Consider the following 20137-nt stretch of genomic DNA (forward strand, 5'->3'; position numbering starts at 1 on the left):
TTCATTAAATCTCCTGGCTGATTTTAGAACATGTATCCTTTTTTCCTCATGAAATTTTAACTCATTAATCTTCTGATTGAGGTTTGCTAATACTTGATACACAACTGTTTCAAATGTAACTTCTAATAAGAACATGAAGGCATGTGGTTTTCTCAGCTACTGTGATAAAATACAAGTTGTATGGCATTTTTTCTTTTCCTTTTTTTTGTTTTTAAGCTAAATGAGACCATAGAAAATAGATTTATTTGCATGTGTTGCTTCCCCTAAAAGATTTAGGGAAAATACAATGTTAATTCCAGAGCAGTCAAATAAAAGCTAATTCATTCCACTGAGCTGCCTGTATTCCTGGGCCAAATCTGGGTGTCTTGCCTGAGAACAGTGTATGTATAAACAGTTTAAGAATTTGGCCCATTGTATCTCTTTCCAAGCCATATTGTGATTCATTATAATTTTATATCTGAATCTATTATTCTTGCCCATCTTAAATCCAAGGATCACGTCTCTCCAAGTTCTCGGTATTTCTCCTTGTTGTCCATTTTGAGGCCAATGGGAGGCTACAGATTTTTACTTTCTTAAATAATGCTGCTAGTGGGTGGACTACAAATGTTACTTTTTTGCATGTGTGTTAAAAGTAAAAAAGTAACTTTTGTATATTCTCCACCTCCCAAGGTCCCTCAGAGTCTTTTCCAGGTGAAAGGAATGAGTAGAAATAACAGGGAGAAAAAAAGCAAGCAATGGCAGATATCTGAGTAAGGGTTAGGACCTGCTGTACAAAACCTAGACAAGTTTGGGAGATGGCTGACTTTGACATTCTAGAGGAGGTCAGATATGAAATTACTGATTTGTTTCTGTATGTTTTCTGTTCTTACCCAGAACACAGGTTTCATTGAGCAAATCTATTTGGATTGGAAGTGGGCAGGAAATGCATTAAAAAAAATACTGCACAAGACTTCTTGAGTTTATCTACATTGACCTTTCAGTCACTGGGTCTCACTAAACGTTTGATTAAAACACTCACTTATCTCTCTGGTTGTCTGTATTCAAGAGATTCTTTTGAGAATCTCTTTCACCATTGTTAACTACTTTTTGATTAGTCACATTTATGGAGCTAATGTAACTTCTTATAAAGTGGGTTGCCAGTCCTTTGCCAACTCTTGCAAATTTTCTGTGAGCTTTCTCCAATTTGTCAGCATCCTTCTGAATTTCAAAATCTCAGAACATAAAATTTGAGTGGTGGTCTCACCGGCAACTGATATAGTGCAGCTTCTGTGATGTCCTGAAGGATCTTTTTGAAATATCAGAGATTGCGTTAGTCTTCCAGACATAGTTTCATGGTTAGCTAAAAGCCTACCATGACTTTCATAATTCCAGCTTCATAGGGTGGTCTCCCAAGAAAGAAACTTTATTCCCGTATGTACCATTTGCAGAGCCTGGTATTGCAACAGAGATGGTTCGTTTGCCTACGAGCAATCTGTAGTATTGTTTTGCTGGCATATTCTTTGTTATTTGCCACTCTTAACAGCCTTTATCATCTGTGAGCTTTTCTCTGTAATGGTTTTAGATTTTACTACAGATCATTAGTTACTTTTCTTCCATTTTTTAATCCTATTTTTTCAGCTTGCAGATTTTATCAGTAATTATCTTTCTCATGGTCATTGTTCTGTGTCATTCTTAAGAAATAAACTCTGCTGGAATAAATTAGAAACATATCTTCCCAGTGACAATTTCCTGTTTGTTACTGCATCTGGAGACTAATATAACTTAACTAATACTTTCTTTATATTGCTTCATTTCGTAAATATAATGGCATGCAATACTCAGTTAAATGCCGTGTCTACTTTGACAAGCTGCTTTTTTTGTAAAATCTGTATTGATCATCGTTAATTTCATCTCACTTGAATTCTCTAGTTCTTGGACTTGGCTTATGTCTTTTGAGGGTGGAAGTGTGGTAGGATCATTTTTAGTGGGTGCTGCTTGCTGCTGCTTGCTGCTGCCTTTTTTCTTTTTCTCTCTTTTTTTTAATATTGGCGCAAAATTTTCTCCTGGAACTTCCTCAATGTTATAAGACTTCTTCACTATTTGGAGCAAGCTTTGTCCAGCTGTTCTAAAACTCTTGCAGACCTATTTATTTAAAAATATCTTCATGCCATAGCTGTTGTTCAAGACCCCGATGTGTTGGTTACAGTTGGAATACCAATCATTCCATCATCGTTTTCAACATACGCTATGGCTTTAACTCACTAAGAACAAGTATGTATTGAATTGTTCTGCCCCTTGTGTATTACTGTATAGAAATACTTAAACATGTTTTGCTTCCAAAGGGCCATTTAAAAAAGGGGGTGGGGGGGAGTTACTTAAGTTCAAGGCTGTTCCAAATTAACGTGGGCTCCAGGATATTTGATGAAATAAAGGGTATGAGTTTGTCATTAACCTGCATTAAAAGTAGACTTGCGGAAAATATCTTCTGATAGCTGAGTCAGAAAATGTGCAAAGCCTGTGAGATATGTGCCTGTAAGAGTGGATTTTACTGTTTTTTTTAATCTATTTATTTTAAGTAATGGTGGCTCAGAAAGTGAAAAGCACTGGAGAACAATGATCTAAATATCTGCAAAATGGGCTTGAAGACAAATAGGAGGACAGGAAAAGGATGTGGATATTGCAAGAACGTGATACTCAAGAGAGACAGAATGAGAAGTTAGTTTAAACTTGCTTGGCTTTTATTTAACTAGCTGGTTTTACCAGGAAGTTATCCCAGCTGTTGAAAATTAAATTGGGCCTTTAGATTTAAGAGTAGGTTTTGAGTTTTTTTTATTTTTGAACCAACTGAAGTATGGTACTTACCAGCTTTTGGGATGTATTAGTCAGTAATTAACTGTCTGTCTATGTCATATTACTGTATGAAGCTTGCAGGATTAATTATCAGGTTAATGTTATTAATATTATCAATAAATGCACTTTCAAAATGAGGAATAAAATTGGACGGAAGGGACAAATGGACAATTATATGTCTAAGGGTGGTTCTTAAAACTAGTTAATCGTTTGCCATGAATTGAGCTGCCTACAAACAGAATTAATAAAATTGAGACAGTCATACTGTGTAAGGCAGCTGAGTTCATGGAAAGATTTCTCAAGTACTAGCTGGCATATGAACAGGGACAGAGCAAAAGCTCAAAACCTCAACTGTAACTTAAACTTCTAAAATAAAGAAGAAAACCTCAGCCTTTTTAGGTGTTTTGAGGGGGAGGGAGGATTTGCTTGACCATAGCCAACTACTTCACAGTTAGATAATTGCAACTTCTGTCTCTTAGGTTAAGAAAATGGGTTAACACCCTTGTTCTTCAGGTTCCCCCGGCCCTCCTATGTGACTGAAAGTCATTGGCGTCACTGACTTTTTATATGGTTTATTTTTACAAAATGAACAAACTTCATTAAGAAATGAACGCTCAGGGAAAGTATGGAAAGGGGAAATACATTTCTGAATGCTATAACATACTAGCAGTCCTACTGCTGACAAGATAGTCCCTCCCCCAGCCCAGTCTTATAGTCACTCAATTCAGTTATACTTTGGGAGTGAGTCTGAGGACAATGTGTTCAAACATATAAATGTCAAGCAGAGAGTCCAACTCCACTGGCCTTCAGTGAGTCATTGTCCTTATTTATGCATTTGAAAATACTATTCTTGGACTTCAGAAAAATTTGAGGAGAAGGGCTGCTACCAGAGTGAAATATAGAGCAAGTCCATATTTTGCTAACAAAGTTATCCAAATGGATAACATTTCTTAAAAGTGGCATGCAGTAGTGACTGTTACACGCTATGTATTTCATCTGCAGGGTTCAGGAGTTAAGAGAAAGACAAGTCAAATGTAGCAGCTAGAAAAGGGGATAGAAAAGGATGGAAGGTATGTTGAATAGGACATGTGAACTGACCCAGTCATATAAAATGTTGTCTAGCCATTATCTAGTGAACTGTCAACAAATCGTGAGACTATGATAAAAGGTATCAAATATTTCTTAGGTGTTGACAGTTGTAATGCTTTCAAACTGAACCTGCTTAAAAGGGCTATGATTTTTGTAGTGTAACATAAGATACATACCCTCAGTACACATGTACAGAAATGAGTATAGAATTAGGATAGGGAAAAAAAAATGTTCACTGCAAAACAACCAAGCAGTTAACAAACCCTCTGTCTATAGGTGTTCATATTTCTGCTGCCCTCCTAGAAATCTGTTGCAAGAGTTAAAATTAAGTGCAAAAATATTAGATAAATGTGTCAAGATCCAGCTAAATAATTTTAAAATATTCTTTCTTAAGTATAGGAATATTCTGTAGTATGCAATAAAAAATGCTGTTTTCCCATTCACTACGTTTTGGAATGGTTGGTATGGTTTATAAGAGCATTTTGAAGAAGGAAGGAAGCAACGTTTATTTGAAACAGTTAAGAGGAAACAAGTAATGAAAAATAAAGAAAACTGCTAGTAACGTGATTGCTGTTTTGCTTTTCATTTCATAGTTTGCAAGACATATCAAGAAATCTGAAGGCCAGAAGACTCCCAAAGTTGAATTACAAATCTCAATTTATGGCGTAAAAATTCTAGACCCCAAAACAAAGGTAAGAAAAACACATTTTTGTGCTGTTAAGCCAGTAATTAAATATTGTTTTTAACTATGTTTTTATCACTTTCTATTTTTTAAAAGTATTACAGTGAAAGCCATTCTGTTGATGGAAACTTCTTCTAAAGTGTCATTTCTTGTTACAACATGTGGGTCAAATCTTCCCAAGAAGGTACATGATACCCTTAAATACAGACTAAAGCTAATGTGAGATTTAATTTTTTAGTTTTTCACACCAGGATTTTTAAACTGAGGAAGATAAAACACTGTGGTAATTGCATGTTATTATGTATGGCATCTTTCCAAATGGCCACTGTGGTATAGGTTCCCACATGAAGATGTTTGCAGTGAAGGAGGAAAAAACTTGTTTGCAGTTGACCCATTATTTGTGCTGCTGATTTGGAATTGCACTTCTCTTTCCTTAACCTATTCATTTTTTTACTTTTTCTCCTGTATTTGAATTTGATTACTGTATTCTGCTCTTCCTTAGAAAGCTTATGTTTTCCTGGTGTTACCCATTTCTCTGTAAACTTTGTGTGGCAGGCCATAAGCACTACTGTAGGCTTGTCGTCTGGCACAGCATGACAATTCCTGTGCTTTCAGCAGCGTTAGTCTGCTGTGTCATCTCTTGGTGGGTTTTCTGTTTGGTTTGGTACTTTGAAAGGCGTTACATGCTAAGCAAGCCATCTTCCTCACAGACTTCAAAGAAGAATAATGAGGTAAATACAATCAAGCTGAAAAGTAATTATTCAATAGTCAGTCATTTTTAACATCTGAATACTTTTAAATCTTGGAACTTTTGCTTATTGCTACTTATTAATTCTGAAATAGAATTGTCACTGAAAACAATTGTCATTGAAACAGTGATACTGATCTCTCATAAAAGCTGTTTTTAATTCAAGAATATGTATCTACTTGCAAGCCACTTCTGCTTTAAACTCTTGATATAACCATAATTGAACAGGTCATAAGCAGAGGGGAAAAGAAATCTTCGTGTCAGCTTTTATGGCAGTTTTTGTATCTTCTGTTTGTGATAGGGCAGAAGGGGGTACTAAACCTCTATCCTGGCAAGAACTGATTTAAAATCAGTTTTATATGCCAAAAAGTGTTAGTCATCCTAATTCTTCCTGCAGAGATTAACAGGGATCTGTGGGGCAGAAGGTCCTTGGGGAATAGGAACATTCTGATCTCTCAACAATGCTGCTATTACAAACTTAAACTGTAATCAACTACGAGCAGTCTTTCTTTTTCCTCTTCTGCTTCTTTTCTTAAAGCTACATGTAAAATTAAATTTGAATTAAGTTTTCATTTCCTATTCAGCAAAAGCTGATTTAAAAATGTGTGCAATGGTATGATACCAAGAACATGCTCAGTATTTTTCCTGTAAATAGCTCAATAGCTATTCTGAAATCACCTATGTCCTCGTTTGCACTATTTGTAGTACTAGGACATTGACCATAATGTAATCTATGTGGGGTGATGAAAATTTTATAGGTGCTTTAGGAAATGTCTTAAATTCCATATTATCGTCACAGGTTATAATAATTTTTTTCTGTGTATGTTTTCTAGAAAAAAATGCTTAGAAAAAATTGCTACAGAGGAATACTGGGTTTTAGTCATGTGATGACTATTAATTGTGGTAAGACCAGGAGGATACTCATGTATCAGGACTTCATTTCCTACTCAGCCCCAAAAAAGCAGAGGTATAGGAAAATGGCTCTGTCCTTGAATGATGGAACAGTTAGATTGAGCTAAAAGATCCTAAATCTAAAACAGGAAGAACAAATGTGTTATTAGGTGAAACTCTATTAAAGAGTTACGGGAGAAAAATGTTAAGTGTGAGAGAGATTTGGGGACATGGAGAAAAATGGTGCCTAGAAGAATGGCTGTAAACATTGAGAAAGGGGACTGAATAGGAGGGAAGAGAAGGGGAGAAGATTGGCCAGGTAGAACATTTTTTGATAAAGTATTGTGTGTAGAGTGGGCATGCCCTTGCCTTTGAGATTACAGCAATCCATAGCAATCCTGGATCCTGGAAATGCTTGCAATCCTGGGGATGCACAGGAACTTTTTTTTTAATAGATAATAGCTCACATCTAAACTGCGTATTTTTCTTTAAAGCAAGTACTGCTTTCCCATGTAATAAGCCAAATAAAATAAAATACCAAGAGGAGACTTGTTGAGGAAAAACAAGAAAAAAATAGTTCAGATTATTCGTTTCAGCTTTCTTAACTGAAGAACATTACCATTGCAACATTGAAAATAGCTGGAGTGTGTCTTTTAATGGAAAAGAAAATGTCTATGGTATCTAAAGTATTCAAACAAAAATGATAAAACTGTTTATATTAGTTTTTAAAGTAAGTAATTATTTAGAGTTCTAATTTATTTCTTTGTGCTTCTATATTTAGATAACAAAGTCACTTTATTTCTGTTTTCTATATTTACGGTAGAAAGGTAAGGCCTCATTTTGGTAGAACTGCAAATCCTAGGAGATGGACGAAATGTGAAGATGGAATGCACCTGAAAAAAGATTGGAGTATTTTACTCAATCAATTCCTAAATAAATAGCACAGGGACACTGAGCAACAGTAAAAACCCTTTTTCTAGAACAGAAATTACTGTCCAAATAAACACTTCCAGATAAAAACTTCCTGATTACATTCAGTAAAAATGGGAACTTTTGTTAGAGGAGAAGAGATAGTTAGCTTCTACCGTACTTTAAGTACGTTTGGGTTCTCTAGTATATAGTGAGAGAGACTCAGAAATGTTACTGCAACTTATCTGTTCTTTTGTAGGTGAAAAAATGAGATTTACCTTGTTCATCTTTATTCCAAGCAAATATAGTAACTCCTTTAGTAATTAATAATCTTTCTGTTTATTTGCAGGAAGTCCAGCACAATTGTCAGCTTCATAGGATATCGTTTTGCGCTGATGATAAAACTGATAAGAGAATATTTACTTTCATATGCAAAGATTCAGAATCAAATAAGCATTTGTGCTATGTATTTGACAGTGAAAAGTGTGTAAGTATGCAAGATGCTTTAGAAGAATTTGGGTTTCTATTATGGACTTTGATCTGCTTTCAGCTAAAGGGGAATGGATAATCAAATAGCCATCCTGTCGACTGGCATTGGTGTGACATCTTTCATACCAAAGTGGTGCCTTCTAAATTAGATGCTTTACTTTGAGAGGTTTTCCTTTTTTCCCTGAGACAACAATTCTTACTGCCCAGCTCAATATCCTAAGCCAAACCTCTGAATTACTCTCAGAACAGACTGTATCCCACCAAGCTTGAAGTGTTTGCACAGCTGTTCTGCAGAGATTACTGCAACCCAGTGACTATGAGGATACCCTCATAGACTCCTCTGCTGATGTGTCTGCCTCAGACCTCTCTTCCTCAGCCTTTTTTTTTTTTTTTTTTCTCCTCTCCTTCAAACAGTAAGGCTTTTCCTCTCCTCCTGCTCCCTTCCCTGTCATGCATCTCAGGTTTATTAGTGCCCTTATGCAGTACTAGAGAGTTCATTTCACCAACTGCTGAAATTCTCTCATGTCTGTGATAGAACAGGGCCACTGTTCAGAAATGTGTGACAGCAGAAAAAAAAAATAATACTTAAGTACAAGAAATGAAGAAAATCATGTCTGCCTGAAACAGGATTATGAGTTTACCCTGACAGAAAAGAATTAACAAATAAAAGCACTGGAATCAATACTGAAGAAGATGCATATTCTTACAGTATGTACAGGTATCACTGTGTATTACTTAATAGACAGTGTTTCTGATTTTGTTCACCTGTGCTGCTCCAGTGCCAACTTCAGTAAATATTCTTGACAATTGCTATATGCCTCTGTTCATTTTTCTCTTCAAATGTCTATCCTGTGTCTTTATTTTTCAGATTCCCCTGATTTTAAATTAGCCTTGCAGTTTCTGTACACCAGTACCATTTCTATTCCAAACAAATTCAGTCCCTCCTTTCTATCCTGATATATCACTTACTGTACTTTTTCTTCTATTTCACTACTCCTTTTCTCCCTCAGCTTTCAAAGAATCTCACCTGAATTTCCTTTCAGCCAACCCTCACCCTTCCAAGCAAATAGCTAGGATTGCATACTCCTATCATCCATTAAACCATTCTTTTATTAATATAAACAGTTATTCCCTACAGCAGTCCTAATTCAACTTTTTGGTCTAATTTGGTCTAATTCAGTGTAATTTGGTTTAAATAATTTCTTGCACTGATGGTCTGTAAAGGTGGTTGATTTTTTTTCTCCCCCCTCCACCACCCAGCAGAAAGAGAGAGAGGGGTTAGTTCCCTATTGCCATGGAACCCAGGTCTTCACACACCCGTCTGCGTGACTGCTGCTGAGCTGATGGATGAAGGGCTGGGAGAATCGTGTTCTGTGCCATTTGTGTGCATCTAGCCCTACTTGCTCTGATAGGTGATCAAAGAAAAATGCTCATAGCATTGAGGAGCGCACTTTGTTTTTGAGAGAAACAATTTCTGGTTTTTGTTTCAATAAAGAAGAAAATTGATTTGGTTTTTAGCAAAATGAATGTTTTTTCAGTACTTTTAGTTCCCCTGCCAAACTGTAAAAACAAACAAACAAACCCCCAAACCCAAACATACCTTACCATGTGTGTTTATTTCCTGCACTAAAGTATTAAGGAAAATGGCATATCCATATGTCCACCATTTATTGATTTCTCATGTCAGTCAGCAGTTTTTCTTAAACCTTAGTATGCTCAATCTTTTATTATTATTTTACCACCTTTATTTTTAAAGTAGATTCTCTGTATGGGTTGTACATAAACATCACAATATGTGATGCCAGTCCGCACAGAACTACTAAATTATGTGTTGCAAATACAAATGCAATTCTCTGTGGTTGAATTTTTGTAATCTTAAATACTCGAGTAGATAAATACATTTGTCTGCGCTTTGATAATTGGTATACTATAGGAATTCTAAAAATAAGCATTGAAACCCAAATGTAAAAGCAATGGGAGCAAAACAGTTGAGCATCCATTAAAATTAAAGCAGTATACTTAATGCTAGAAAAGGCTGTAATTGCTTCAGAAATTGTCAGAAAGACTTAGAGCAGCATGCTATCTGTATTTACAGAAATTGGAGGCATAATTAGTAGTAAAAATTAGCTAACTGTATTCTGCCTTTTCAGTTTCCCTTCTGTGTCTAGAGTATTCCTCAGCTGCCTTTCGTGTATCGTGTCAGGTTATTTTGCTGAAGAGTGATTACCATGCTCATTTGCCGTGTTGACTTTCATGGTGGATGAAGCAATCTCTTTGAACGTGGTACATTATGTAAAATGTTTTGTGATCCTCTGAAAAGAAAGTAATTGCATAAAATATTCTTAATACACTAATTTCAATCTTGTGTTTTATGTGAAGGCAGAAGAGATCACTTTAACAATTGGTCAAGCATTTGACTTAGCTTACAGGAAATTTCTGGAATCTGGAGGAAAAGATGTTGAGACAAGAAAACAAATCGCAGGTTTACAGAAAAGAGTAAGTTCTACATTATAATTTTTAAAGCAAGAAAAAGAATATGCTATTGTATTTATGTGCTGCTTTCTACAACAGCATAATTTTTGATGTTATTCTCAGATTGCTAAGAATTTCAACAGATACTGAAAAAGAAAACTGAAAAAGACCTGATCCTTTGAAACAATGTTTTTTGTTTTTCCATCTTGCATGATCACTAAAGAGAAAAGCAAGGCTGTAATATGGAAGAGTTAAAACCTTGTTTTTAATTACTTTTTGTAATCAGATAACTAGTTAAGCATTACTGTTAAATCAAGAGAATTCAGATAAAACTTACTCTCAATGGACAGTTCGTAGGTACTGTTGAAATGAATGAATATCCCAATAGCCGTTGAAATAACCACTTGCTTTGTAGATTCAAGAGTTAGAAACTGAAAACTCAGAACTGAAAAATAAAGTTCAAGATTTGGAAAATCAGTTAAGAATAACACAAGTACAAACATCTCCAGTAAGTACATGAGCATAACTCTTATATCTGAAGTTGCTCTGAATTTATGATCTGTGTTATGATAATTGTTAGTATCCATGCTGTTTCTAATGATTATGATTAACATACAATGATTAAGTGGAATATGCCCGACTTAAAATTCTGATCCTCTCTTCCAAAATTTTTTTAAAGATGTTTTGTCCATATTTAATAAAGATGTTACTTTATATACATGATTCTCAAGGCTAGACTGCAACATTTGAAATTGCTCGTGGAAATTTACCTTTCCAAAAGGAGATGGACATGGGTTCATGTACTGAACTCTTGGGTAATGATGTGGAACATTTTATTGCAAAACACAGTGCTAAAAATTCTCAATTTGTAGTTACCTGACATCAAAATGTGCCCAAAGAAAATTAGATGGTGACGCATGCAAAATCCATCAAGAGCCTAACTAAGAGAAAAAAGTGCAAGTACTGTGAATTGTAAGCTAAAGCTTCATTTTAAGCATGGAGTTGAAAATATTTTGGATGATGGACGGTTACCTATGAGAAAACATTTTTTGACCTGGAACATCCACCACCAGTTGTTTTAATTGCTTTTTTTTTTTTTTTTTAAGGTAATAGTAATAAAAACAATTGCACCTTTTTTAAAAACAGAAAAACGCTCACATAAGAAAACAGTAAAAAAGGGAAGAATATACGGGCACCTCTGCTCTCTATAGTTCAGAAGTAGTACAAGTTATAGAAACATTTGGGAAATATATGGACTATGCAATACAGAACTGCTTTCCTGATTGTCCTCACCAATACTACTGATTTTTTTTTTTTTTTTTTTTTTTTTTTTTTTTTTTTGCAGGCCATGTAAGAAATTATTTTGAGGACTTGTTTTAAAATACTGGCAGACTAAAATGGGTACAAACTGTATGCATGAAAAATGCAATGTTACAACACTTAAAAATTCTCGTTCAATCCCACCGGAGTGATTTTAGAGATTTTTGCAATATTGCTCTTTCTCAGGACTTGAAATACATGTTAGCTCTTGGTTAATCCTGGGATGCTAGTTTTGAATAAATATAAGTCATTGGCTATTCAATTTAATCTTGAGAAGAACTGTGTAAAAACTAAGAAAACCCTGCAAGGTTGTACCCTTTTCTTATATGCAGATATACCTTGTCTGTATCTAACTTCAAAAGCTCCTGCATTTGGACTTTGCACAAGTTCAAAATACATATATATTTTTAATGTACTCTGTACATTTTTCCAAAGTGTAAGTGGATGCAAACTATTGACAGTGGTAGGCTTCTGCTTTTGAGGGGTATTTTTGCTCTCACCGCCAAAATGTTTCTGTTTTTGTTCTAAATCTAGTCAAATGGCCAAGCTAACATCAAGCTAATTTAGTTGCTTTTTTGTCAGTACATAAACTGTGTATGGGAAAAATAAAATTTCTTTCTGAATCTATAAAAGAAGCCATTAAAAACAATGAGAACATAGTTGGAACCACAAAAAAAGACAACTCGATTGTATAATCAAATGCTTTAGCATAGAATTTATTGGGAAAGTTAAATATCAAATTATGAATCTTCTGTACGTATTTTTTTCTGGCAGGATATTATAACTATTTAGATTTATGTTTTTTCAGCATGTTCTGTAAATAATAATTTGCTTAGTGATTTTTTTTTTCTATTTTGGGTTGCCATGTTTCAGTATTGTTAGTCTTGCTAAAATTTTAACAAGTTGGCCACTAAAACATAGATATTTGCCAGTGAAGAAGGCTTATGCAATAGAAACTATTAGCTTTTTATCATTTCCTGAACAGATTTCTGAAGGGCATGCTATATCAAAATGTGGTTTCCTTAAAATTGTTTGCCTGTATAGCTACACTTACATTTGGCATAGGAACTGTTGGCATGGGATGTTTTTTTGCTTTGTCTTTTGCTCCTTTGGATGTACAGCTAAAGTTTCCATTACTTTTGTATCTGTGCTGTTTACTTTTCCTCTGTTTGAGTGGTTTGGCAGTACATTAATCACTGGTCTTTCTTGCATTTGGTCTTGATTATGTGGGGACAATCTGATTTTCATTTTATTTTCTTATAATAAGACTGTTCAAGTCTGTATCACAATAAAAGTTTGGATACTGTCCCTGCGTATAAATGCAGCTTCCGAAGTTCTGTGCATCCCTGGGAGCACTAGTTCACATGACCTCTTTTTTGACATTTATAATGTCATGGAGCATATTTCTGCTGTTGGTGCTATTTAGAGTAGCCTCGATTAGCTGTACACACAGCCTTCATGTGGGTTACCAGTTGCATACAGTTAGCACCATCAGTTTTTCTAGTAGAATGAACAGTAAATCATTTTTGGCCACTAAGGAATCTCAGAGAAGAGAGATTTTTATTTATTTATTTTTAGGGATGGTTGAAGTTTCTCAAGCATTCCTTGAAGTTTTTCTCTTTGAGCAATATGGTTAAGCAGAGAAAGCAGTTGTGACAACTGCATGACTCTACCTTTAGATAGGAAAAAAAACCAGGAATATTCAGGAAGAGAACTTAACAGAGAGGATGATGAAATATGAAAGAAGCTGAAATCAAGGGCAGTAGTAAAAGGTAAGGGGAAATGGTTGGGGGAGAGAGAAGCAGCCCATTCCTCCCTTAACCATAAGTGTCAGGGAGATTTCAGCTGTTTTTCGTTTGCTTTGGTTAGAGGGTGGGAGGATTGACTTGCTAGTTGCTTTGAGACCTTTATACAGATCCTGAAGAAGCAGATCTTCTTGTCAGGGAGATAAAATATGTATGCGCCCACATAACTCAATCTTCCTTATTGTGGCAGTGTCACAAACAAATCCGTTTGCAGCCAGTCCTAGAGCGTTAAAGATACTGACTGATTAGACGTTTTTTAAGTTCTTAGTGATACAAATGTATAGGTCACGTTGTACCTATTATCATCGTTAAAAGCTTTAACATGTGAAAAAGAAACAAAGCAGAACAAATAAAAAACATGGTAGAAGTTGGAACTGTATGCATATTTTCGATACAGTTTTGGAATATGTTTAGGCACATCATTTGATTCGTGTTGCCATTAAGACGGCTTGCCAAGTGGGGAGACCCGGATATTTTTTTTATTTGCCCTGGAACTATTTTCTGCTCTTTCAATTTTATAATATTCTATATCCTATTCAGTGAGACTTTGTTCTCTAGGGTTTAAAATTCTTTTGATGTTCATGATAATGATTTAAAAAAAAAAAAAAACCTTAAAATTGCTGATGTCAGATTTCATGTTACTGAAGAAGTACTAAATGAGTTGAAGACATGGTGGTTATTTAATGCAATTACTAATGCTTTTACAGTACTGTATGAATTAACTAATATATCCTTAGTAGTCCCAAATCTCAAATAGCTTATAATCACTAGTTTTGTAACCAACTGCATAGTTTCCAATTCTAGGTCACAGTTTCCTACTGCAGTTACATACTGTGGCTGTTACTGTATTACCGACTTGAATATTCTAAGAACAACACCTAATTTATTAACCCACTTATGTGACTACTACTGGTATATGACACAGTGATTGAAACCAATGTCTTGAGACACCTGGTCAAAACCATTTTTGACATGATTTCTTGTTAAGAAACTAAATCATGCTACATTTTCTATTACAAAGTAACCAAACAGTCCTTCAACATCATACTAAGTAGAATGAGTCAAAAATAGATCCTTTCACAGGCATGTAGTCACATCTAATCACAATAGAGACGCAGTCTGCTGGGCTCCCGTGTTAACTTCATTACGTATGGCTAGGTGAAGAATCGTTGTCTTAGTGTTCTCTTGTGTTGACAAAATGGGACCCAAACTGGAAAGTCGTAATATCGACCCTATCAATATTACATGTGCAGTGGGAAGCTCAGGAGATACACTATTACAGTACAACATGGCAATTTAATATATTTTTACTGCATTTTCTCTGTTTACTTGCTCCATAAGACTATTAAGTTTCAGAAGTTGCAGTTGTGTAGAAGACTCTAGATATATATTGTTGTAACAAAGGGAACTTTTATAGTAATCAAAGGAATAGGTAAGACTTTCTGAAATCCTTTGTAACATATGTTTCTATTCAATGAAAGGGAGGTGCATTAGGACACTCTCTGATTTTGATCTCTCCCTATATGACACACTTCTATTGGCAGCCTTGTGAACCAGGAAATTGCTGGACTCCCAAGTAACTCTTTGCCTAACTGATAAGTCTTGTTTACAGATCAACCCTTTGAAGACCATGTGGGAATTTAAATGAGGAACAGACAGGCTTTTTGAAAGAGCTTCTCAAATACACCTTGTGAAAGCACAAGGCAAAATAACTAAAAGAGCACAGATTCATTGCTCCCAAGACCCTTTTAAGGCTGCGTTCTTTAGAAAAGGGGCTGTTTCCTTCTCCTTTTGCATTTTCTGAATTTGATATTTTCTACTTTTTAAAGCCTTGTGTCACCCATTGCTTTGTGGCCTTCTATTTGTTGTTTTCTGTTGTTGCATGCACTTTCCTGCCAGACCTCTCCCATCTGTGGGCTCCTAGAATGCCGTGGTCTATAAGCATAAAACAGCTGTGGGTGCCTCAGAGGCTGAAAGAAGTGCTGAGGTCCTTCTGGCAGAGCAGCACTCAGCATGGCACAGAACAAGGTGGTGTGATTCCATCCAGCAGTGCAAATTAAATATATTAATGAAACTAAATGTATTTCCAAAATGGTCATATAAAGTGCTACATATTTTGCCTCACAATATCTGTTGCCAAACCAGCAAAGATTTAACGTTCATTTGTCGGATAATTGAGGAAACATGTCTGTTACAAATTTTGTATCACTGTATTATTATACTGAAACCTTTCAGTACGTGTTCATGATCCTTATGTTTCTGCTGCTTTGCATCCTATATGAGCTTTACTAGTTTCTCTCTCTTTTTTTGTGTGATAAACATGCTTTTATATGGAGACTAGTCATTCTCTGCTGTTTTGCATTTCAGGGAAACAGTTTGACTGTTTGCATTTAATATCTTCTAGTATTTAACTATCATGAGATCTATTTTTCATATGTATTTAGGAGCAAGTATTATACAGTAGTGGGAGAACAATGCATTGCAAGTCTTGTATAGTTGTAGCATAGTGACACTCTTGAAATTTTAATCAAAATGGTGCAAGACTTTGGTCTTCATTTTTATTGATTGCCATTCAAAATATTCAGTTTCGCAATTCCAGCTTAGTAATGGCAGTATTTGTAATTGCAATTAAAAACATTATTTTTCTTATAAATCGCTAATTTTGAATAGAGTTTTGTGGTCGTCGTTGTTAGTGTTCTCATAAATATGGCATTGTTACTAAATTCGGACACTTGTATCCTTAACCTGGCTTATCTGTAAAGAAAGGAAAGAAGAACTGAGACTCAATTTAAAAAGATTTGAAACGTTTTGTTTTCTGCGTAACTATGAAAAACTTGGTTTAAAATCATTGATCAAATCCTGGTCTAATAGAGTTATGCCAGACTTTTAATGAAATGTGTCCTATCAGTTATATAAGAGTATATGAAGAAAATGAAAGTAGACTTTGAATTTTTCACTGCACATATCTACCAGTGTTTTCTCCTGGGCAAGCCAGGGTGATTTTTAGGCAAGGTACTTACAGTACAGATGCAGTTCCTGCATTCTGGGCATATAACCTCTTGCCCTGGTCAAGAACTGTCTGCACAAGACATCAGTCCCTTCTGTTAAGATTCAAAGATGAATCTGTTCTCCTCTATAGCCTTGTTTTAACAGTGGAAAGCTGTTTTGTTCCCCTTTTTTGGGTAGGAATTAAGACTTGAACCCAGCAGAAGGATTGGTAGGGCATAGTTCTTAAATCAAATATTTTTGCTTTTCCTTCCTGGATAAGTGCTAAAGGCTCTGTGTTTCTAATTTAACTAGACAAGAATTCACTTCTTTTGAAGCTTTTTAGTATTGCAAATATTTCCTATTCAGACAAAACTTAAGGGGGTTTAGTGGGGGCTTTGTTTGTTTGTTTGTTTTTTTAAAAGTGGACAAAGCCTTCTGCTTCACTCTCAATATGCAGGGAATCTTGGTGGAATATACAGTAATGTACTTGCCATTAATGTGAGACAAGCTAGGTTCAACTTCTTGTCTGTCTAATTCAGACCAGGACCTTGAAGTTATTTGCACCTAAGTTGTCATCTTAAAAGAATGCTCTTAACATCTGCCATTAGGCTTTCTGGTGCAAATATTATTTGTTTGCCTCATTTTGAAGCTGTTCTGTGGTTCACTGGTAAGGAGCTCTGGAGATCCAGAGAATCTTGTAGTCCTCAACATTATTATTTCCCAGGCAGCAAAAGAAGCTTTATTCTGTCCTGCATTCTGGGCAATGGTAGAGGTGTGAGGATTCCTTTGTAACTGCAGCAAAGGATCTCAGCTTGTGTACCATTCAGTTCTTTCTCTAAGTTAAATTAATTATTCATACATGTAGAAAAGATTGCGGAAGGGCATTACTGTCTGTAAATGTTTAGGCTTTCAAATCCCTTAGATGGGGAAATAAAATCTAGCAAATAATAAAATATAGTAATGTGAGCCTTACAATTTGTATACAGTGAACTTCTGTTGTAACATTTTAGTTAAATAAATTTTTCTTTCAAAGTTGGTGGGATATAAATGGTAGGTGTTGCCTGACACAGAGATCACATTGAAAGAAAATTCTGGCCTATGCCATAACCACCAGAGTAACTCTCCTTCCTGGATATGTGCTTAACTGCTAATTTCCATGTGCAAATATGAGATATTGCTGATATTTTGGTAGATACAGACATTTGTCAGTGCATCTGCCACACACTTTTGGAGAGACGTATGCCTTCATTTTGTTTTGGTGCAATCAAGGAGCAAGTCATCTTCATTCCAGTTAATGCTGGGCTGCCTTTTATTGCAGTACCTTTTTAGATTTTATTTTAAAATATTTTGAAGTTCTCTATCTTGTCACTATAGCACTGAACAGCAGGTTGCAAACAAACTTTTTTGAAGCATGAAATGTATTTCTTCTTCTTTCCCTGACATTACCATGTTCTGTTCCTCAGAATGTTTTCTCTTTCTGTAATTCCTTTTCAGCTGCTGCACGTAAAGTGTGATAACGATGAACATATGTTTCAAAGACCCTCTACTTTTTTCTGGTGTAACAATGAGGATTCACCTCCTTGTTTAGATATGTCTTCCATTACCCTTACTCCTAGGAGTTCTCCTGACTCCCGACTACCATCTGGATTGTTAATACCACCACCTTCAAAAAGTGGTCTTCAAAAGCCAGCCAGTGAATACAGCTACCCAAGACCTCGTGTAATCCTGCTGTGCAAAAGCTTTTTTACTTTTTTTAGGCTTTCCAATGTTCTCTGTTCTTTATTAACTTGTATTAAGATTGTGCATTTTGGACAGTGGTTAGAGGACAGATAAGATGTATCTTAGATTTTCTCCTGATACAAATACAGAATTTGTGAAGATTTATTTCTGCATAGCTTCCCACTGACCCCACCTCAAATCTAAAAATTCTTATTTTTCCAACATTTTGTAACTAATCTATTAATGAATTACTTCTATGTTACCTATTAATCTTTTGTTAAAATCATTATACTAAGAATAGTTATTCAAGGCAAACAATCTAAAGGTCTGATTTGAATGGTTTCTTTTCCTTAGATTAGTAGAAAAAGTCAGCCGTTAAATACCTTTTAATATACCTTATAAAAACTGTGCAAAATGAAGGTTGAAAATTATCCTTAAATGTGAAATATGCATACTGCCTGCTTTTCATAGCAATGTGCTAATACTCTCAACTTTTCTTCCATTTGCAAGTAACATTTGGCTGTATTTGGCAAACATTGTGGCTTTCTGCATGTGTTCACTAAATAAAAATGCTTCCTGTGCTCATATAGGCTTAGAAATATACATTTCTTAAAACAACTAAATCATATTTTTACTTACGCTGGTTGTATCTGTAGTATCAAAATGTCTGGTAACTTCAGCAAAATGACACACAAACAGAAAATGTCAGTGAAAAGTTTGTTTTGCCAAAAAGACTCATTTAAGACTAAACACAAGTACTGTTTGTTTATTTATCTAGCTTCTATGTAGCCATAAACACTCTTAATAAATGCAGGAATATCTATTAGCATTAATTATCTTCAAGTCATTCTAGGATTATCCATCAATGTCAGTGGGAAGTGTAGACTAATACACAGCATGTACCTACTCTCATTGAATCCAGTCCCACATTCCTGATGCAGACAAAACCTATGTACACTCAGTTTTGCTTGTATGAGGGATATGGAGTTCACAGTGGGTTTACTTTGGGTCACAGCACGTACATTGCCCTGCTCTGAGTGGGGGCAGATGACCTCCAGCTATCTCTTCCAGCTTGAGCTACTCTGACTCTGAGGTTAATGCAAGTCCTATGAGCACCATACTAAAAGTCTATTGTGTCTAAACAGTATTCATGTGAATCTTTTCGCAACAGACAATCCTTGAAATTCTTATGCCAGCTCCTGTTGAATGCAGTAAGATTAGTGCATGTGTGGAAGCCTTATAAATTAGTTATTTTGTAAAGCAAATTCAGCTCTGATCTTGGAGGGAATAACATGGCTGAGAGAGTTGCTTTTTAAAAAGATCCAAGTGAAAAAACAACATGCAAAATGTGGATTGTTCATGCTTGGGACTTCAGCGTACCTAGATAGAAATATTCCAAGTTCTTGGAGGTAATGAACAGTTCTAGATCTCTACTAATCCAAATTTCAAATATGATTTCAAAATTCCTTAAAAAAAAAAAAAAAAAAGAAGTAGTATAAGACTTCCTCATCTAGTTTTCTTTAAGCGTTGTGTTCGGTGGAAGAGCATGATCCATATCCTTTCCTTCTCTGCAGCCACTGCGGAATCCAGAGAGAGGTAGTTCAAGGCTACCTATGGAGTTGGCTTAGAAATTTGTGACATCTTTGCTGTGAAAGGATTGCTTTGGTAGCTGAAGCACTGACACTAAAGGAAGTAATATTCCAGAATAAGGTTTAGGCCAATGAAACTCTCATGGACCAGCGATGATAAAAGTTAGCAGTTTGCCAGACTGTGGTATACAGATATTCTGCATAAAAGGATCTGTCTGACCAGTTTAACCTGTGCTTAAAACCTTTCATGTGATTTATGGTTAAACTGGATCTTTTTTTTAAAGTAGCAGATTGTCCCCATGCCTGGCAATATCGTCCTTCTATTACCCAGAATGTAGTATTTTATTTGTCCAAGTAATAACATTAACATGCAAACTAGTTTTGCACATATATTTTGCCTTGAGTTTGTCAGTCTATTTCTTCATCTGTTTGTAGTGTTCAGTTTGTTTTGACTTAACTGTGCCTTGTTTATGTCCTGAAGTAATGGACCGATGGCAGGAGGAGTGAATCATTAAAAAATAAATGTGGCTGTAGAACCATAGTAATTGTTGAGTTGGAGGGGGGTGGGAGGAGGGGTTGTTTATCTAGTATTTTTTGAAGCCTGCCA

At 35.4% G+C, this 20137-nt stretch overlaps 1 protein-coding gene across 16 annotated transcripts in view; it reads left to right on the forward strand.

Moving 5' to 3' along the window:
• GULP1 (GULP PTB domain containing engulfment adaptor 1) overlaps positions 1-20137 on the forward strand; it is a 148669-nt gene that overhangs the window by 110913 nt on the left and 17619 nt on the right. For 13 of the 16 annotated variants that reach the window (XM_064515059.1, XM_064515060.1, XM_064515058.1 and 10 more), the window contains 5 exons: positions 4512-4610; positions 7498-7635; positions 10017-10133; positions 10525-10617; positions 17717-17941. In XM_064515059.1, the coding sequence (XP_064371129.1) occupies positions 4512-4610; positions 7498-7635; positions 10017-10133; positions 10525-10617; positions 17717-17941 (672 nt within the window). The remainder of the gene's footprint in view (positions 1-4511; positions 4611-7497; positions 7636-10016; positions 10134-10524; positions 10618-17716; positions 17942-20137) is intronic. The other 3 variants (XM_064515070.1, XM_064515071.1, XM_064515072.1) reach the window with 2 other exon arrangements.

Source organism: Dromaius novaehollandiae, chromosome 7, assembly GCF_036370855.1.
Source record: "Dromaius novaehollandiae isolate bDroNov1 chromosome 7, bDroNov1.hap1, whole genome shotgun sequence".
Taxonomy (NCBI): Eukaryota; Metazoa; Chordata; class Aves; order Casuariiformes; family Dromaiidae; genus Dromaius; species Dromaius novaehollandiae.